Source organism: Amia ocellicauda, chromosome 3 (genome assembly GCF_036373705.1).
Source record: "Amia ocellicauda isolate fAmiCal2 chromosome 3, fAmiCal2.hap1, whole genome shotgun sequence".
Lineage (NCBI taxonomy): Eukaryota > Metazoa > Chordata > Actinopteri > Amiiformes > Amiidae > Amia > Amia ocellicauda.
The window spans coordinates 19,225,248-19,247,037 of NC_089852.1; the positions used below are offsets into that span (position 1 = coordinate 19,225,248).

At 37.4% G+C, this 21,790-nt stretch overlaps 1 protein-coding gene across 1 annotated transcript in view; it reads right to left on the reverse strand.

Moving 5' to 3' along the window:
* The window catches only part of cpne9 (copine family member IX), a 334,194-nt gene that overhangs the window by 237,618 nt on the left and 74,786 nt on the right, over nt 1-21,790 (reverse strand). The window contains exon 4 of the mRNA XM_066698379.1: nt 11,870-11,973. Within this exon, the coding sequence (XP_066554476.1) occupies nt 11,870-11,973 (104 nt within the window). The remainder of the gene's footprint in view (nt 1-11,869; nt 11,974-21,790) is intronic.

The window sequence follows — 21,790 nt, forward strand, 5'->3', positions numbered from 1 at the left end:
CAATAGGGGTAGATATTCCCTTTTCAGTTGACCTGCTGTAGAAATAGGTTAGAACATTTGTTCAGGAATACACATAATTTGTGACTTTTTTTAATTTACAGGGGAATATTAGCACAAAAAAATGCCTCTGTCAAAATGAAAATTATAGCCTGTTGACGTTGATAACTTTCCTTCCCTTATGTTTTTACTAGAGCCCGACCGATACAGGTATGTTTTGGTCCGATACCGATACCGATAATTGGGAAGCAAAATTTCACAATTACCGATATATCTGCCGATATTTAAGCTACTTTTTTTTTGTTAGCATGCATAACAGAATACACTGGTCAATATCGGACGATAATATTGGTGCTCCGATATATCTGTCGGGCCCTAGTTTTTACTGGAGGAGGTTGTTTAGTAGCTGTCAATCTCAGCCTTTTGGTTTCTGTGGTTTATTTTTTCTGGTGGTAAATGCTATTGTTGACTTTAGAGTGTGGTCTAGAGATAAATTACAAGTTCTGGAAAAATACATTATACACATCAGTTTACAGAAAAACAAGTGTATGTTGATGCCTGCTCAATTAAATGATTTTTGATTGTGATGTTTTTGACTTTGTTGATGTCTTTTAATGCATCAATGTATCCAATTAACATTCATACTTATTGTAATTTGTTTATATTTTTCAAATTAGTTAATAAGCAATTTTTTGATTCCTTAATTGTGAAATAAATTACCTGGTGAGACTTTAGGGACATCTAGCACTTAGCAGTTGGATTACAACAGAAAAAAACAATTTACAGAAAACACTACTTATAACATACTCTATCAATATACAATCATATGTATTAAAGACAATGTTCTTTTAATGTATTTTTATGTATACTCTACTGTACAATCAACATTCTAAATGGGTTGCAATATGTGATAGCCAACTAGCGTTAATATAAAAAACATAATAAGATAATTTAAAAATCTGTTTGCTTCTCTTCTTTCAATTATTAAAAGTTAATTCTATGGCCACAAAAAAGGGAAATCTCCAGCAGATTAAAACCTTTTCACATGGGCCAGTCTTATGCAAGATTAATTTAATATCTGCCAGTTCCATACAACCATCCAATATTTACTAGTGTACTTTGGAATGAAAGCAGATGTATTATTCATATGGATAATAAATAGTTATAAAGCTTTCCTTCTTCCCCAACTAAACAAGAATTTTCATATAAATAGAGAATAATTCCTTGTACAAAAAATGAATTGCTCTGTTCTGCTGGATTCCAATCTATAATTTATGAATATATAATATATACTATAATCTATAGTCTCATAAAACCTTTATAGTATTCATTTTGATTAATATTTTTATCTGACACACTTAAGAATTCTGGACGTAAACCTCTGAGTGGCAAAATCCAGGGATTTACAATGAAAAAAATAAAACTGATAATAGTTAAAGGTTCAGATGTGTATGTTTAACCTGCTTTAATAATTTGTTTAGCTAAAAACAATGTCAATATCCAGCAAAATTATATCACTCTTAGTTATAACATGATTTGGTAATATTTTAATTATTATTTTCTATATTAGAATGTTGTATGCTCTATAATCCATATATAATATGCATCTATAATAATTTAAAATTGCAGGACATATCTGTACTCCCCATGGACTAGAGAATAACTATTAAAATAATGAATTGTTCACCTGCCTTACACTCTCTCAGATTTATATTTAACCACATATTTTTTTTATTTAAAAAAACAAATCAAAGCTACACTAAGCTGGCTTGTGTGGGCGAGTGGTTAGAAAGCAGCCATTATCGAAAAAGACCCATCTTAAATCTCATATCGGGTTTGTGACAAAGCATGTAACTGATACTGCAGACATGTGGCAGAAGGTTTTGTAGTCAGACGAGACAAATTCAAAGCATTAAATCTGGCACAAGCCCAACACAGAACATCACCCAGTCAACACCATCCCAGCTGTCAAGCATGATGGGGGCTGCATCATGTTATGGGGATGCTTCTCATCAGCAGGGACTGGGAAGCTTGTCAGGACTCGGGGGAAAATGCATAATGCAAAGTACAGTGAATCCTAAAGGAAAACCTGCTTGAGTCAGCCACGAATCACTAGAAAACTAGTTTGAAGAATCACATTTCAGCAGGACAATAACCCAAAGTACAAGGCCAAAACCAGACTGAAATGATTTAAAATGAAGAAGGTGAATGCCTTGAGAGGCCCCATCAAAGGCCAAACTTAAATGTAATAGGAAAGTTATGGAAAGGAGCAGTTATGCAAGGAAGAATGGGCAAACATTACACCATCCCACTGCAAAGCTGCTAGAAATCTATTCAAAAAGACAATTTCTGCCAAAGGTGCTTCCACCAAGAAATGACCTAGGGCCTGATTAAATAAAAAATGTTAAGATGTTATGTTAAGATGCTAATGCAAAAAGTTGCAGGAGAGTCACAGGAGACAATATCGCAGCACAGCTTCTCGCTGAAGTGAATTTAAATTTCAGGACCTGCGATCGGGGAGGAGACTCGTGTTGCTGGTGTAGTTTCCGAAATCGGCAGGCAGCGCGAGAGGCACAGACAGCCAATCACAGTGTTTGTTATTCAAGAGAACCCGGAGGCGGAAGAGCAAGAGCTCCCTGCGAGAGGCAGCGATGACTCGGGAAAGCATATAAACACAGAAACCTGGTGATCCGTGCTGTACATCGCAAGCATTAGTCTACATGCTGATACAAAACTACAAGTCTGTACTTCATAGTGGTTTCAAATATAAGTAGAAGAAAATATAATAAAATAAAAACCAAAGCCACCATTGATGACAGATGTGTAGTTAATAATAATAATAATAATATGAATGTAATTATTTATTGGCAGACAACCTTAACCAGACCGGTGGATCAATGCTGATATGTTCGCTTATATGTGAATAACAGATCAATGCAAATATTTTATTCAGTGATTCTTTTATTCAGCGGTCACTTATTTGTATTTAGCGTGGTGCATTAAATAAAAACTTTGACCTACAGGCTAATAGCAAACTTAAAAACTGTACATCAAAATGGTTACATTTATGATTAGAATAAACCAGCAACTAAACATAAGCTGTGTACAGTTGTGTAACTTTGTATTTCATGTGTCAACGTTTTGATTTAATCCCAGCTGTGGACACGGTATTGTGATATAAATGCCTGTATTCTAATGTTATTTTTTATTATCATCGTTTGAAAGTTTGATCATTTTTTATCAGAGTTTTAATAAAGGTAATTTTAAAAATTGCTTTTCATTACTTGTGATTCATCAAACGTCAAAAGCAGAGATCAGAAGTGTTCTGGAAATGCTTAATAATAATGACATGAATAGCATATCATACAAATAACAACACATGTAGCACTGAGCAAATTACTATGTTTAATGCTAACACTCCTTTGACTCTGGCATTATTTTGTAAATTTTTAATTATAAAGCTATAAATGTTGCTTATGTGATAGAATCAAATTGGAAACGTGCTATATATCTTACACTATGGCAACATATGCATAATGCATAAAACCATAATTTTAGGAATTTCAAGTATTTCCCTTTAAGAGATGGCCCGCAGCTTCTGGCATGGAACAGTGTGCCTAGGGAGCAGAAAGCTGAATGTAAAATCGATGATGAGAAGATCAAAGTAGTTCTAGCCTGTCTGGATTAACTATGGTGCTAGAGGCCACCCTAAAAATAACATGACAAAGAAACCTTGAGTTGTAATTTCACAGATGCAATGCACAAACTATAAAACTGGTAAAATAATTGTTCCACTGCATGGCTGTGTACATTTTTTCTGAACTTTTGTCATTGTAGTTCTACTACACCAGGGCACACCAATGTATGTAAGTATGCCAATATACTAGGCACTAGATGACTCAGTGAGAGCATTTCACTCAACATTTACCATTGTTTTCCTTTGAATATGATGAGATTCTGTTACATTTGAAGTTCAAATAATTTGGTCCTCTCCATTTAGCATACCTGAATAGAAATTTGCAGTAAATAATTAAGTTTTTGTTGCAATTCTTTATCAACGGTATTGTTCTTATTACTTTGGGTAAGACCTTTATCTAACGAAACTTATAATAATAAGGGTTATATTGCACAAAATGCAATGCATTAGATTCACAACAAAAATATTGAAAAATTTTAGAAAGGTAAAGGTGACAGTAAAATAATCTTTTAATTATGGACCTCAGCCTTTGATTCTGTTTCCAAATAATTCAATCTATATATCTATTTCTGTGTCCACAAGAAAGAAATGGTCCAATTTTAAGTTGGGTTAAGATCTAAGTTGGTTATGAAATTAATCAAACAAACAATTCAATTAGAGATCAGGATTGTTAACTAATGGTTCTCTCTTATTATACAGATATATAATTTAGGGGTTCTGATTTAGGGGTTTTACCCAATTTAACCCGATTACTACCCCCTAAACGCTATTTTCAGAAATTGGGTAATACCTCAAAACTACCCGAGTCATAGATGTCTGTTAGCAAAAACACATGCACACTTTTTTCCTAAGATTCAAATGGAGAGACATGACACCAATAACTATAAACTGAATGAGGCTAGCTGTTAAAAATATGGTTTGTAGTTATATTTACCCAAATGGGTTTTACAGCATTGAGGTTGAACCTGACAACTCCCAGAATCAGTGGAAACCTGCTTTTTCAGTATTTTAAGATTTGTGCATCTATTTTTGTTTAGAGAACACATTTAAGTTTTAGTTGCAACTCACTTAATCATCTCTCTTTTTAAGATGTTGTTCTCTTTTGGAACACTTGAAAAGTGTTGAAAACATAATATCGATTATACCCTAAAATCCTCCTAATTAACACTTTTAGTAAACCTTTAAAAACATTCGATACAACACATCAAGTCAACCTGCATGAATAAATCCATCCATCAGTTTTCAATAACTGCTTTGTCTTGTAGTCACAGTGAGCCAAAGCCTAACCCAGCAGGTACATCGTGAATAAATCATTTCACTATATTAATCTTCTAATGAATTATCTCTTGTTAAAATTACTACATTTGTGAGTAAAGGGTTGAAAAGGATGGTGTGTTAAATACTTAGTTTTGTTTGTTGATTTATTTAAAATTGTATTAATATTATTATTTAAGTGTACTATATTTTCTGTAAAAGCAATAAAAATGTCATTCAGAATGCTAATACAAAGTAAAGCTACAGTTCAGTCAGAAAGGTAATGTATGATGTAATGGGACATGGCTTCAGAAAAGTATATTACAGTGAGGGAAAAAAGTATTTGATCCCCTGCTGATTTTGTATGTTTGCCCACTGACAAAGAAATGATCAGTCTATAATTTTAATGGTAGGTGTATTTTAAACCAGAAAAACGCATTTCAAAAAAGTTATAAATTGATTTGCATGTTAATGAGTGAAATAAGTATTTGATCCCCTATCAATCAGCAACATTTCTGGCTCCCAGGTGTCTTTTATACAGGTAATGAGCTGAGATTAGGAGCACTCCCTTTAAGAGCTCGTTACCTGTATAAAAGACACCTGTCCACAGAAGCAATCAATCAATCAGATTCCAAACTCTCCACCATGGCCAAGACCAAATAGCTGTCCAAGGATGTCAGGGACAAGATTGTAGACCTACACAAGGCTGGAATGGGCTACAAGACCATCGCCAAGCAGCTTGGTGAGAAGGTGACAACAGTTGGTGCGATTATTCGCAAATGGAAGAAACACAAAATAACTGTCAGTCTCCCTCAGTCTGGGGCTCCATGCAAGATCTCACCTCGTGGAGTTTCAATGATCATGAGAACGGTGAGGAATCAGCCCAGAACTACACGGGAGGATCTTGTTAATGATCTCAAGGCAGCTGGGATCATAATCACCAAGAAAACAATTGGTAACACACTACGCCGTGAAGGACTGAAACCCTGCAGCGCCCACAAGGTCCCCCTGCTCAAGAAAGCACATGTACAGGCCCGTCTGAAGTTTGCCAACATCTGAATGATTCAGAGGAGAACTGGGTGAAAGTGTTGTGGTCAGATGAGACCAAAATCCAGCTCTTTGGAAACTCAACTCGCCGTGTTTGGAGGAGGAGGAATGCTGCCTATGACCCCAAGAACACCATCCCCACCATCAAACATGGAGCTGGAAACATTATGCTTTGGGGGTGTTTTTCTGCTAAGGGGACATGACAACTGCACCGCATCAAAGGGACGATGGACGGGGCCATGTACCGTCAAATCTTGGGTGAGAACCTACTTCCCTCAGCCAGGGCATTGAAAATGGGTCGTGGATGGGTATTCCAGCATGACAATGACCCAAAACACACAGCCAAGGCAACAAAGGAGTGGCTCAAGAAGAAGCACATTAAGGTCCTGGAGTGGCCTAGCCAGTCTCCAGACCTCAATCCCATAGAAAATCTGTAGAGGGAGCTGAAGGTTCGAGTTGCCAAACGTCAGCCTCGAAACCTTAATGACTTGGAGAGCATCTGCAAAGAGGAGTGGAACAAAATCCCTCCTGAGATGTGTGCAAACCTGGTGGCCAACTACAAGAAATGTCTGACCTCTGTGATTGCCAACAAGGGTTTTGCCACCAAGTACTAAGTCGAAGGGGTCAAATACTTATTTCCCTCATTAACATGCCAATCAATTGATAACTTTTTTGAAATGCGTTTTTCTGGATTTTTTTGTTGTTATTCTGTCTCTCACTGTTAAAATACACCTACCATTAAAATTATAGACTGATCATTTCTTTGTCAGTGGGCAAACGTACAAAATCAGCAGAGGATGAAATACTTTTTTCCCTCACTGTAATTTACTTTTCTGAAGCCATGTCCCACTACATCATACATAACCTTTCTGACTGAACTGTAGCTTTACATTGTATTTGCATTCTGAATTGCTTTTTTCCCCTCACTGTATTGTAAAATATATATGGAATGAATGAATACATAAATTAAACTTATACATTACAACAGGCATACATGAATTATTCAATTAGTGTGAATAAAGCAATGGCCTAACCGACACAATGGATCAATTTAGAAAATATCAAAACATAAATATCAGAAAATGTCATAGGCCATTAAAAAACAGTAGTATGTACAAAACGTAAGCAGAAAACATCAGTAAAGGAAAAAATAACGTACCTCATAGATAATAGAAAAGGAAATTACAAATGTGACAAACAAATTACAAGCCTAAAGTTGAAAAAAAGAACCATGTCAATTACTAAGTAATCTCTGCGAAACAGAGGGCAGTGTTACAAGGAGTAGGAGAGCTCAAAATAAACACTTTACTATTTTTTCAATTGATAAATAATGAATGATACTGGACAATGAACAGAAACTTAAAAAAACAGATAATTGAGTGAGATACAAATCAATCTTACTATTACATTAGCATTAATTACATTTGAACTCTAATATTATCAAGACTCAAAAGGGATGATCAACTACAGCTTTTATTCACTGTGATTTACTCTGTTTCTCAGCATTATTTTTGTATTCAGACTATAAAGTCTATCTCATGCATTTTCACAGCTAAACTTTGCTGCCTGATTACTACAGAGATGACATTATAATACAGTTAGTAATACAGTACCACCTACCTGAATGCATTATTTTTATTTATTTATTTGTAGTTTGGTCTAACAATTAATAACTGCTTGAAAGACTGTCATGATTTATTAAAAATGCAACATTGACCAACATATAGTTAAAAGTTAAATGGGAAAATAAGCTTCTGCTTTTTATTTTTTAAGTTTCAGAAATTGTAAATAAATAATTTATATTTCTATGTAATGTCTATGTAATTCTTCTGTAATACATCCAATGAGTACCAAGATAAGTGAAAAAGCTTTCAAGGCAAATTCAACAGTAAGAACCAAGAATATGTCAGTACTGAGTCAGTAAAACCACGTAAATATATGTGTGATGGGATTTCTGAAACTCCAGTATGTATCAGTGTTATAATTTAACATTGTTAAAAGTATGGGATATTATTGATATATTATTTTTTAATAGTATTGAGATTTAATAGTAATGAAACCACCTGCTTAACTCACATACAGTTGGCAAATCCAGCTTCCACTTCTTCTGATTAAAACTATACAGAGCTGCTTGATGCACACTTGCTTAACATTTTCACCACAACTGGTACAAAACCGACTGTCCAAAATAAAGAGACTTTCAGAAACCCACTAAAAGAAATGTACAAACCTGTAAACCAAAAGTGGCAGCATTATTTTTTTTCAAATGAATCATCTTCTATTCATAAATGTATCCACTATGAAGTTCAGGTCTGCAGATTGGCATTAGCTGGTGGCTGGTAGAGTTGTGATTTTATCAATTCCTTAGTCTCGTTGGATAACTGGATCATTTATTTGGAAAAAAGGTCCCTTGCCATGTTACAGATGCAACAGCATATGCTAAACAAACATAAAATACAGAATGTAGCATCTTCAGCAAGCAATACCTTGGGAATAGGAGAACACAAAAAGCACAACCCTACCAAAACTGTAGCAGCAGCTAGAATCTGGATAGCAGCTTCACTATTATGTTACATAGGTAGTTTAGAACTGAATCAAAGTGACATTTGGGAAGTTTATTCCTGTTCAAATACAAATATCCAGTTGGCTATATGGTGGTTTAAATTGAAGCTGAGAACAACTCTTCAACTGGATACTTGCCTAATCTGCTACCAATAAGTCTGCATGTATATGTTTTACATTTTTGTATGTGTTTTTTCAGTCCCATAAAATAAGGAATACTTGCTTAAATAAAAACTGTTGATCAAGTGACAGATCAAGTTATTCAGATAAAACTATATTCATTCATTTTGTACCGATAACTTAGAATTAAGTGAATACTAATATTTTTCTGTTCTGGGTGGTAGTCAAAAACTAGGAGACGATTTATATAAGCTTTCATGCCAAACTCTGGTAAAAAAAATGAAATTGCTTGCCCTGGGTATGATGGGGATGTGTGTGGTTTGGTCTATATTAATTTAGCAGGGTGCATATGGGGGGAATTCTACATAGGGAAACTAGACTCCTTATTTCAGTACACAAAAATAAGGATAAAACTAAAACAATAACCAAACAGTAAATATTATAGCCTACTATATAATCAAGCATGTTATTATATCTGTTGGTTGTTATGATATCTATTGTTCCCAAACTTTACAAACTGACATATATATTCTGAATCATACTTATGGGACTGTGTTAACTAACGAAGATAATTTAGTAAAGTTTGGGGATGCTACATTGATAAACAAATGTTGCTATAACTACAGAGTTGTTTTAACTAAAAAAGTGGGATACTTTGTTAAGAACTTTCCAGAAGAAGCAACAAATCAGTAACTGTTTTTGTTAGTCTTGGTAAATCAGTCTTTACTTGCCTCCAAAATTATTGCTCCTATCTACTTGTAGCTATGTAATGTTTTATCCAATGCGTGTTTCTAGTATGTAAGACCGACTTCAAGGTAAGGGGTCTACGTTATATTTGACAAATGTAGATCTCAGTAAATGAATACAAAGTAAAAAAAAAAAGATTAGTATGGAATTGAATGCATTTTGTCACACCATTGGATATTAACATTAAGGTGAAGAAGATGGCTGTCACTGGGGCAAATTACAATGTATTTTGATTACTGTATAGAGTCTGTAGGTGTTCATATTGTAATCTTCAAGAGTCAATTGTAATCAGTCATCAGTGGATCAAAGCAAATCTTTGAGATAACTCAAAGAAGAGGTCCAAACTACCAGCTGCCCTCAAACTCTACCGCTCTCTACTGTCCACATTCTCCTCCTCACTCACCTCAGCCAAGAAGTCTTACTTCCAATCACTCTTTGAATCCTCTGTCAACAACCCCCGCAAACTCTACTCCACCCTCTCCTCCCACTTCGCACCCCCCCTCCTAATTTTGCCTCCTTCTTCTCCTCCAAGATCACAACATCCGCAAGTTCTTCAACAGTCCCGTCTCCTCTCCCATGCCGCACAAGTCTCCCACCGATCAAGTATCCTTTTATTCTCTCACCTCTTTCAGACTCTGAACTTTCCTCTCTCCTCCTAGGTCACAAAGCTACAATGTGTGCCCTGGACCCTCTCTCACTCACCTCCTCCAAGCGACTGCTCCTGATTTACTCCCCTTCATCTCATCCCTCCCGTTTTCTCTCTGCACTTGCTCCCTGTGCCCCCTCATCACATCCCATGGTTTCTGACCATTTTTACGCAGATGATGCCCAGATCTTCCTGTCTTTTCCCTCCTCTGATCCTCTGATCCCCTCTCCCATCTTTTCCTGTTTGTCTGCTATCTCCGCCTGGATGCACTCGCACCACCTCAAGCTCAACCTCTCCAAATCTGATCTCCTCTTTCTTCCCCCCTATTTCTCACCTTCTGCTGACCTCTTCATCTCAATCAATGGAAACTATGACACTCTCTCCCTCTTCTTCTGCTAAGAACCTAGGAGTCACCCTTGATCCTGTGCTCTCCTACACTCAGTACATCACCACGCTGACGTGCACCTGCAGATTCTTCCTGAGCAACATACGCCGGATCCGTCCCTTCCTCACCGACTACTCGACTCAGCTGCTCGTCCAGTCACTGGTCCTCTCCCGCCTGGACTACTGCAACTCCCTCCTGGCCGGCCTGCCTACATCTACTACCCGCCCGCTCCAGCTCATCCAGAACTCTGCGGCTCGTCTGGTATTCTCTCTGCCCTGATTCGCACACGCTTTTCAGACAGTACTTGTAATTTAGTCTTTCATTCTCCTGTAAGATTGCACTGATACAACGTCAAAGTTTAGGTATGACCCAAGCCAATGGGTTGTGTTTCACCCTTAATTTCAAAATTTTGTCATGGACTGTACTAAGACAGTGCCCTTGATCAGGCACTTCTTACACTTTGCTCCTTTGGCTGGATAATACAAATAAAATATATTTTTAAATAAAGTACTATTTTGTTTCTGAAGAAGTTAATTACTTCTGGTAAACGACCCTTAGCTGCAGATACGCTCTGCAAATTTCCAATTACAGCTGGATCTCATTCCAGTTACAGACCCGCCCCGTGGCATTTAATGTGAGGTTTGGCTCTGATTGTCCTCCACAACCAGTACTACTTCAGATTAAGCAATCATTTGAAATGTTTATGCAGACGTTGACTCATGCCTGCTCATCACTATCACAGTGGAAAGCAGTAATAATGTACAAGAGATGTTTTTGATATATTAGAGTGGCACTGTTATCCGGACATTGATGTACTTGATTTAAGGCTTTTACCTCAAGCAGAAAATGTGTTTATTTACTTTTTTTTTATTTAAATAAGGATCTGTGTTATATTTCCTGACAGTGATAATGCTTGAAATGACACAAACACAAACATGGAAATATAGGGTAGGTGTCATATAGGGTGTGCAAACTAAATACAGATATAGATTAATAATTTTCAAATTATGTTTAATGTTCTTACCCTTGCTTTTAAACAAATGGTTTAAGCTATTAAACGATGGGTCTGATTTGAATCATAAAATATAAAAAATATAATTTTTCATAATAACATAATTCCTATTTTTGGACTTAAAAATAAAATCCTTTTTTTATTTCAAAGCTTTATAGATCTGCACAAAGCATTTTAGAGAGAATGTATGATTGATCAATTGTATGTAAACATACAGCTTTGCCGAGCCTTCACATTCCTCTGTTATCTTTTCCAGAAGCAATCAATAACATAGGCAACTGTAGTCATCTGCAAACTGCAAAGATTGTTAAGGCTTCTAATAAAACAATCTGCAAGAAATCAAAGTTATACAGTAGGCCATCTTGGGGGAGGGAAGGAGAGAAGGGGGGGTATTTTACTTACACGTCAAATCGCAGATTCTGTTTCTCTTCAAAGAAGAAGTCCAGGACAAACTTGCGCACAAAATCTGGATTTAATGTGTTGTCAATCACTTCAGTTCTGCCAAACTAAAATAGAAAGAAGAAAAAAAAAATCAAGAACTGCCTGTGTTCAAATAATAAATGGAAGCTTTGCTGGTCTCAATATCTTCACACTCAAATCAGCTCCTCACAAATAACTTGCAAACTTCCACTGTATATTCCGACAGCAGCTAGTAATAGTATATTGATTCCTGTAAAGCTCAAATATCGTGATTGTATCCTTATCAGCTGGTTCACAAAGTCTCTGCAATCACTTCCTTTTCTTTTAACACAAGCTGTCAGTCTTAATGCTCAAGTCTTCAGATTTGTACTTACTCTCTTTTTTACTGAGATATTCCAGATCATAAATCAAAACAAAATTAACTAATTGAAGATAGGAATATCACTGCCGAAAATCAGATAATTAAATTTTAGATTTACACATTGTTTCTATATGTAAACCTGTATTATATTAAGAATGTTTCAACCTATTGATACATGAAAAACAATTACCAATAAATAGTTAGAATACAACATGCAATACTTTAATAGTAAATAAAGTAAGATGATGTCCCATAGTTAATTGTGAATGTCTAAAGTATTTATGCAGGATATACACACATATCAAACTCTGTCCTTATATTCACCTTTTCTGAAGTCTTACACAGAACATAGCACCCATTAATAACAGTCCAATACTTAACTACAGGTACAAAAAAATGTCCCCTAATATTCAGATTCATAATCTATTTATTATTCCCATTCCATTGTTTCAGTTACACTGGAGTTATATTTGACAGGACAGACTTCAATTTTTGGTTAGGTATAATTTGCTATAAGGTAAGGGTAGGAAACAGGTAGGCATAGAAAACCTTTAAAAAGTTTGTACTAATAATTCCAAAACATACTCCATCAATATTAATAAATCAAAGCCAATGCATCACCTATTTCTTAAGCTCTTACTAAGAACCCATATTGGGTTAACTCAAAATCTTCTATAATTGACCTTTTGTTAGATACCCAAAACAGCTTTGATATACCCATGTCTGCTAATCACATTTCATTGACTCATCATACCTGTACTGATGACCACAGTATTAATTAGCTTCTTTATATTGTGAGCAAAACTTTCTATCTGATTAAATACTTGTAAACAGTCATAGTCAAAATAATTCACAGCCAATGTTATTATGTGAGTTAGGGGTAGACCAAATCAAACTTATTGCACCATGAATGTTTACTTAAAAGCCAGTACCAGTACCAAACCAAAATAAAAACGACCTGCAAAATATCCCAGTATGAAATGAAAACCAATACTTTTAAAGTTTCATTTTCACTGGGAGTGGATTTGCATTGCTTCACCAAATCAAACAAGCTTCAGTGATACATCAACTCAAAAAAGTATTTCTGCTTTTGTTAGAAAACTTACAAGCAGCCAAAATATTTCACAAATTGAGGGTAAATTACTAAAAGCATAATACAAAACATTCTGCTTGTTGAAAAACCCTTGTAAATGTATAAAAAGAATATATTGGTCAGGTGCACACAAAAAACCTACATATTTCCATGCATAACTGAAATACCAATGGAGTGAGATTACTTAAATAGAAAAGGCAGTGCTGACAGCTTAAATTAAATGTGTGTGTGTACTGGATGAATCCACCCAGCTAACTTAATCTATAATGGTATGGAGGTCAAAATACAGCCGATTACACAACAATGTCTCAGTACAGATTCCTATGTTGTTAAAGCCTGAAGGCTTTTTTATAAACACAAGATCACAGCTGAGAGAAGTTTTGAGGAAGAAGAAGAACCATCTCAAAGCCTTCTGTTAAGTACAGATCCAATACAGAGTGGATGCAGGCTATCAAAGAGAAAAACTATGGTCTCTGCAAGAACAAGACATTTTTCAATAAAGTCTATTTATTTTTCTCTATATCTGTATCGTCTGATTATATGAACAAAGGAATGAACACATACAAGAGGAATGGATTAATCCTATCAAGGTTGCTGAATTCGTATCAGTTCAAGAACTTCAATGTGTCATTTCTTAAAAGTCCTAGTGATTCTCTTATCACTGCACAGCTGAGGTTTACTTCTTCCACAGAATGTAACATCAGAATGCAAGGATTGCTTTAGAAGTAAAACTGACTTCTTCACCCTGACATCTAGAAAAGGTCCAGTTATTAAAGTTTTCAGAGCACAGCATCTAGCTAATTTTAAAGAAACCTGGTGCACTGGTTTAAATGACAAAACTATAGCAGAGCATTTAAGGACTCTGTTAAACAAAAGTGCGCACACACATTCATTATAATCAGTCCCATAGCTGATGGCTAAATTTAGAGCTAGACCAAATCAAATATATCACCCTAACAAAGCTTTCCCAGTAGCACATCAAAAGGAAAACATACCTGCAAAAAATTACAGTATTAAGTCCCTTTCATGGGAACAATTTCACATGTTCCCTTTCCCTGAGAGAGGAGGGTAAGTGGTCTCATATCACTTTACTAAATCAACCAAACTTTTGTGATAAATCAGTTTGCATGTTTTTCAGAAGTAATTTTTTATAGGTAACTTTGAAATCACAAATTGAGGAAAAAGGTACCTAAAAACCTAATAACAATCGTACATTTGCCCAACACATTTTATTTGTTTTTTCATAATGATTGAGGTGCATATTTTCAGTTTTCTTTCTGGTTCAAAGAACACAAGTGAATTGAAGTTCACTGACCTATCCACATATTCAACATCATTGCACACCTGCAGTTAGGGCAGATGGTTGAAAAGTCCACTGATTTGTTATTGTCAATTTATTAAATACATGTGACCATCATTTTTGGTCAAGGTGACACTGTATTATAATGTCAATAATGACAAACACACAGCATGTACTTGATTCAACAACATAACATATTATACATACAGCCAATATACAGTACTGTGCAAAAGTTTAAGGCAGGTGTGAAAAAATGCTGTAACGTAAGAATGCTTTCAAAAATAGACATGTTAATAGATTATATTTATAAATTAACTAAATGCAAAGTGAGTGAACAGAAGAAAAAACAAATCCATATTTTGTGTGACCACCCATTGCCTTCAAAACAGCATCAATTCTTCTAGGTACACTTGCACAAAGTCAGGAATTTTGTAGGCATATAGTCAGGTGTATGATTAAACAATTATACCAAACAGGTGCTAATGATCATCAATTCAATATGTAGGCTGAAACACAACCATTAACTGAAACAGAAACAGCTGTGTAGGAGGAAGAAAACTGGGTGAGGAACAGCCAAGCTCAGCTAACAAGGTGAGGTTGCTGAAGACAGTTTACTGTCAAAAGTCATACACCATGGCAAGACTGAGCACAGCAACAAGACACAAGGTAGTTATACTGCATCAGCAAGGTCTCTCCCAGGCAAGTGACACAACTATGCATGAAAACACAGGAACTGGGGTGCAGAAAAATGGCAGCAGGTGCTCTGGACTGATGAGTCAAAATCTGAAATATTTGGCTGTAGCAGAAGGCAGTTTGTTTGCCTAAGGGCTGGACCGCAGTACATTAATGAGTGTCTGCAGGCAACAGTGAAGCATGGTGGAGGTTCCTTGCAAGTTTGGGGCTGCATTTCTACAAATGGAGTGGTGGATTTGGTCAGAATTAATGGTCTCCTCAGTGTTGAGAAGTACAGGCAGATACTTATCCATCATGCAATACCCCAAGGGAGGCATCTGATTGGCCCCAAATGTATTCTGGAACAATGACCCCAAACATACAGTGAAAGTCATTAAGAACCATCTTCAGTGTAAAGAAGAACAAGGAGTCCTGGAAGTGATGGTATGGCCCCCACAAAGCCCTGATCTCAACATCAAGTCTGTATGGGAATACCTGAAGAGAGAGAAGCAACTGAGGCTGCCTAAATCCAGAACTGTGGTTAGTTCTCCAAAATAAGAAAATGATGCTTGCCTGTGCCATGAAGCACCGTCTTATGGACCAATTAATCAAAATTTGAAATCTTTGGTTCATCATGCAGGGTTTTTGTACGCCATCGAGTAGTCGAAAGTATGATTCCTCAGTGTGTGACACCAACTGTCAAATATGGAGGAGGTGATGGTCTGGGGCTCTTTTGCTGGATCCAGAGTCGGCGACTTGCACAGAGTGAGTGGCACCCTGAACCAAAACGGCCATCACAGCATTTTGCAGAGCCATGTAATACCCTCTGGTATACACCTAGTTGGTCAGGGGTTCATTCTACAGCAAGATAATGACCCAAAACATGGGATGAACTGCACAGAAGGGTGAAAGAAAAAGCACAAGTGCAACACATTTGTGGGAACTTCTGCAACAGTGTTGGGAAGAACTTTTTGAACAATATTTGATTTCCATTGTAGAAAGAATACACAGACATTAAACTGCATACATTTCAATAACAACTGGAAAAATAGAGGTGTTTTAAAACTTTTGACCGGTAGTGTATATTGGTAGACGAGAGGATAAGTGTTTCAATTTGGTCTGGCCCTAATATGAAATGGCTGTCCTTATTCTGTTCAAGGTTTTAAAGACTGTAATCAAATTCAGCCTTAGCCATCATCTACCAGGGCTAAACCAATTCATTTAAACTCAGGACATCTTTATTACTCATACCCTACAGGAAAGGAATATCTGACCTTTATGTGAGCCACCAAAAAGATCCTTTTCAACATCCTTTTCAAGAATGTACCTATAAGTTATCAACAAAATGTCAGAATGGCCCGACAAGCCAGCAGAGCAGTCACCTTTTTTTTTATCTCTCTCCCCTCACTGTCCTCACCTACTATCCTCATGGGAGACTTCAACATCCACCTCTCCAACTCCTCCCACTCTGCCAGATTTCTTCCCCTCCTCCACTCTTTTAACCTCTCTCTCTTTTCCCTATCTCCCCCGACTCACAGGGCAGGTCGCCAGCTAGATCTCATCTTCTCTAGAGGCTGCTCCCCTTTGACGCTACCCCTAGACATCTCAGACCACCATTTCATCTCCTTCTCCCTTTCTCTCCCCTCCCTCCCCACCCAACCCACTCTGTCACCTTCTGCCATAATCTCCGCTCCACCGCTCTCACTTACCTTCCATTGACTGTTTTTAACCATCTGTCTGTTAACTGTGCTACCTCCTCTTTGTTCTCCTCCCTCGATTCTCTGTCCCTCACATCTCGTCCTGTCTGTCCCTCCCCTCCTCAGCCTTAGATCTTTTCCATTCTAATCTCAAACCAATCCAGTCTGCATGCCACTGAACAGAAGTGGAAGAGGTCCAAACACCCAGCTGCCCTCGAACTGTACCGCTCTCTACTGTCCACATTCTCCTCAGCCAAGAAGTCTTTGAATCCTCTATCAACAACCCCCACAAACTTTTCTCCACCTTCGCCTCCCTCTTCACCCCCTCTCCTCCTCCCTCGTCTCTCACTGCTGATAATTTTGCCTCCTTCTCCTATAAGATCACAGACATCTGAAAGCTCTTCAACAGTCCCCTCTCCTCTCCCATCCCGCCCAAGTCTCCCACCAATCAAGCTTCCTTTTCTTCATTCTCACCTCTTTCAGACACTAAGTCACAAACCTACGTGTGCCCTGGACTCTCTCCCCACTCACCTCCTCCAAGCAGCTGCACCTGATCTTTTCCCCTTCATCTCCTCCCTCCTCAACTCCTCACTCCTCTCTGGCTGTTCCCCTCTGCATTTAAACAAGTTACTGTCATCCCACTCCTCAAGAAACCTACCCTTGACCCTACCTCTCCTCAGAACTACCACCCTTGTCTCCCTACTCCCCTTCCTCTCAAAGACCCTCGAGCGTGATGTCCTCCGTCAGCTCGCTGTATTTCTTTCCCATCACTCACTTCTTGATCCTCTGCAATCCGGCTTCCGCACAGCTCACTCCACTGAGATCTGGAAAAGCTCCTCTGGTTTGATGTGGTTGATGCCCTTCATGATTTTGAAGACTTGGATCAAGTCCCCACATAAGTCTCCTCTGTTCCAGGGTGAAAAGGTTGAGTTCCCTCAGTCTCTCCGAGTAGGACATAAGTCTGGTTGCTCTCCTCTGAACTGCCTCTAGAGCAGCGATATCTTTCTTGAAGTGTGGAGCCCAGAACTGTACACAGTATCCAGATGAGCTCTAACTAGCGCATTGTACAGTCTTAACATTACTGCCCTTGTTTTAAATTCTACACTTTTAACAATATACCCTAACATTCTATTTGCCTTTTTTATTGCTTCACCACACTGTTTGGATGGAGAAAGTGAGGAGTCCACATAGACTCCTAGGTCTTTCTCATGCGATACTTCATCTAGTTCTATTCCTCCCATAGTGTAATTATAGTGGACATTTTTGTTACCTGCGTGTAATACCTTGCACTTGTCCACATTGAATTTCATCTGCCAGGTGTCGGCCCACAACTGAATATTATCTTAGTCCCTTTGAATAACCCGTGCTGCCGAGATTGTACCTGCTGAGCCACCTAATTTAGTATCATTGGCAAATTTGACAAGTTTGCTAACTATCCCACAGTCCAGATCATTAATATAGACTAGAAAAAGCAAAGGCCCTAGTACTGATCCCTGTGGAACTCCACTAACAACCTCACTCCAGTTAGAAGCGACTCCTCTAATTGACACCCTCTGTTTCCTATACATCAACCAGTTCATAATCCATCTACTTACATTACCGTGAATGCCTACAGCTTTCAATTTGAGGATCAGTCTTGTTTTTAAACCACTCCAGTGTAGCCTTGGCTGGGTGTTTAGGATCATTGTCTTGCTAAAAGGTGAACCTCTGCCCCAGTCTAAAGTCTCTTTCTGATGGAAGCAGGCTTTCCTCTAGTTTTCCTATATTTGGCTCCATCCATCTTGCCCTCGATCCTGACAAGTTTCCCAGTCCCTGCCGATGAAAAGCATCCCCCTATCATGATACTGCCACCACCATACTTTACCGTGGGGATGGTCTTCTCAGGGAGATGCACCACACATAGTTAAATTTTGGTCTCATCTGACCAGAGGACCTTTTGCCACATCTCTGCTGCATCCTCCACATGTCTTATGGCAAAATCCAAATGGGATTTGATGTGATGGATTTTCTCTGCACCACTCTTCCATACAGCCCAGCTTTATGGAGCACCCAGGTAATAGTTGACAGTTTCTCCCATCCTGGCCATGTAACTCTGTAGCTCAGAGCCCAGAGACAAAGAAAATGTGTCAGTCCAGTGACCATTTTTTATAATCCAACTTGCATAATTTAAAATGTAAAAAATGTACATCAGGGGTTCCCAAACTATGACCTGAATAATTCTGACCAGCCCACTGAGTACAGTCTCATTACAATTGTGTGTGGTCTTTCATAACATAACATATAACATAAGCCAATAAAATCGCCAGCAAATGGGTTATCGCCCGCCCTGATCATACAGATGCTGTGCGTGTTTTGATGCGTCCAGCAGTTTCCACAGAGCCGCTCCACATGCAGGATGCAGACATCTGTGGTTTTCTTATTTTTGCATTTTGAAACTACACTGGGTCAAGCAGGGGGTCATTGCAGTCAGTTTCAGGTGACTGGATCTGGTTCAGATTCCATTGTGGTTGCTGTTTACACATTTTTGCTTTCTGATCTGTGATCCACAGCATCAATCTCCATTAAAAGCACATCCAATCCTGCTACAACATAACCTTAACTTTCATTTTCTATTCTCTAGTCAGATCAAAAATTGTTTTTATATTTGGTTTCTGGATATTGTTTGCAACCCATGAGCCCATTTAATGTGAATGCATACCTCTGTACTGCGAGTGTTGCAGTCCATTTCTTTCTGTATATGTTCTCAGTGTAAAAATAACTTCTGTGAAAAAATAGTATTTATTTACAGAGCAGAGTGTGTCTGAAAAATTATGAAAGTCAGGAGACATAAAAGCAGCTAGCTTTCATCTGACAGACGGATATCACAGGCACTGATAGTTTTCGGCAGGCAGGTGTGTTGTTGGAAGAAACAATACAGAGATCAGCTGGCACTCCACAGGAAAACACACCTGTTAGATTGTTGATTAGCACACTCACTGATTAACATTATAACTTATTTGTATGTGCAACATTTGAAATGTGTATTTATTAAGAGGATACAACTTTTATTTCTGCCACTGATAAAGCACACTTCTGCTTTGCATAAGAATGAGAGGTTTACAGCTCCTTTATTTTTGCACGTTTGGATTTAATTCTATGCTAGGATACTTACTACACATTCTTAGAAAAAGTCAGGACAGCAAAGCCCTGAGTCTTGGAGGACCTGGCATTGGTTTCTGGGGCTTGGAATGTCAGGTACCACCCTACATATCCTGATGAGCTCCAAGAAGTTAAAGTCAAACTCGTTCCAGGAATCCAGGTAACAATGCATGGGTATAAAGGTGTAAACAGTGTGGCAGTAACATATATTGTCATAAACAGTAATAATTATGATGGTTATTTGTCTTTAATTATGATGTATTAATAATTGTATACTTAATAGGTCATTTAAACCGATGCAGCGCTACTAGCTATGAGTGAAAGTTGGTGGGATTTCCTTTTACAAATTAATTTTGGATATATAGCAATTCTAAAGCAAATGCCTCTCTTACAATAGGCTGATAGTCTTACAATATACAACTTTGATGAAAGCCTCTTTCATGAGTAATGCAGTGAATGATCTAACCACAGAACAAAACATCAAAAGCACATTTCTTTGGGAAACTTCTGAAATCATACAGGTGCAAGTGGAGAGCTATATGCAAGTGCTCATAAGTAAGTGATTTAGAGGTAAAAGGCTGATCGAATAACAATTTAGTCAATCTAATATGCTGAAGTAATAAACAACAGTATATCTATATATAAATGTATATATACATACTCTCTCTCTCTATCCATATATCTATATATAGGTATATCTATATATATCTATATATAGATATATCTCTCAGCACACTAGTTTTGTTAATATATATATATATATATATATATATATATATATATATATATATATATATATATATATATATATATATTAACAAAACTAGTGCGCCGATTAATATTATGAATAACATAACTCAAAAGTAAGTAACAGCAATACATTTGACAATTTTTGGAAGTTTAAGGTAAACTGTAATATATCTGTCACTGAACAAACTGCATCTCAAATTTGATATGTATGTGTGATGCATATTTAAAAAAAACTCCACTGATATTGAGTTTAATAAGTGAAACCATGTTTAAATATCTTCTAAATCTAATGTACAATCAATTTTAATATGAAACTTTTTTTTTTTGATGCATGTAATTTTTAAACAGTATTAACCTCCCCATGCCCAGGCATACTATTAATTAAATTAACTGTTAAATGGATAATCAAAAGAGACCAAAACTAAACAAAACATAGCTTCCTTGGAGCCTACTTAATCTCCTTCCAGGTACCTATATAGAAACAAACACAAGCAAACACATAGTCCAAATCACAAATCCAGATTTTAAAATCTTTTTTTTTTCTGGTCCCAGGCAGCTGATGTTCTCTCTCTCTGTTCCTTCTCTCCCTAACTCATCAACTCCCCAAGACAGGGGTATACCCGTTTCATTATTTTAAGCAGGCACTGGCCAATTATGGGAGACCTGCACGTCAGGGCTTCTGAACAATGAATCAGTCCAGGGTGCCTGCGGCCGCAGATCTGCACATGGTTGCAGCGCTTCTTCTTCTGTGCAAGGCCCTGGTGGCACCTCAATCCCTGGTACCTCTGGTCCTACCAACCAGATCTTCTCTGCATTGTTCCATGGCATTGGATCCTCCCACGTCAGCACATCTTTCAGCTGGCTCCTACCATGGCAACACCTTGTCTGACCA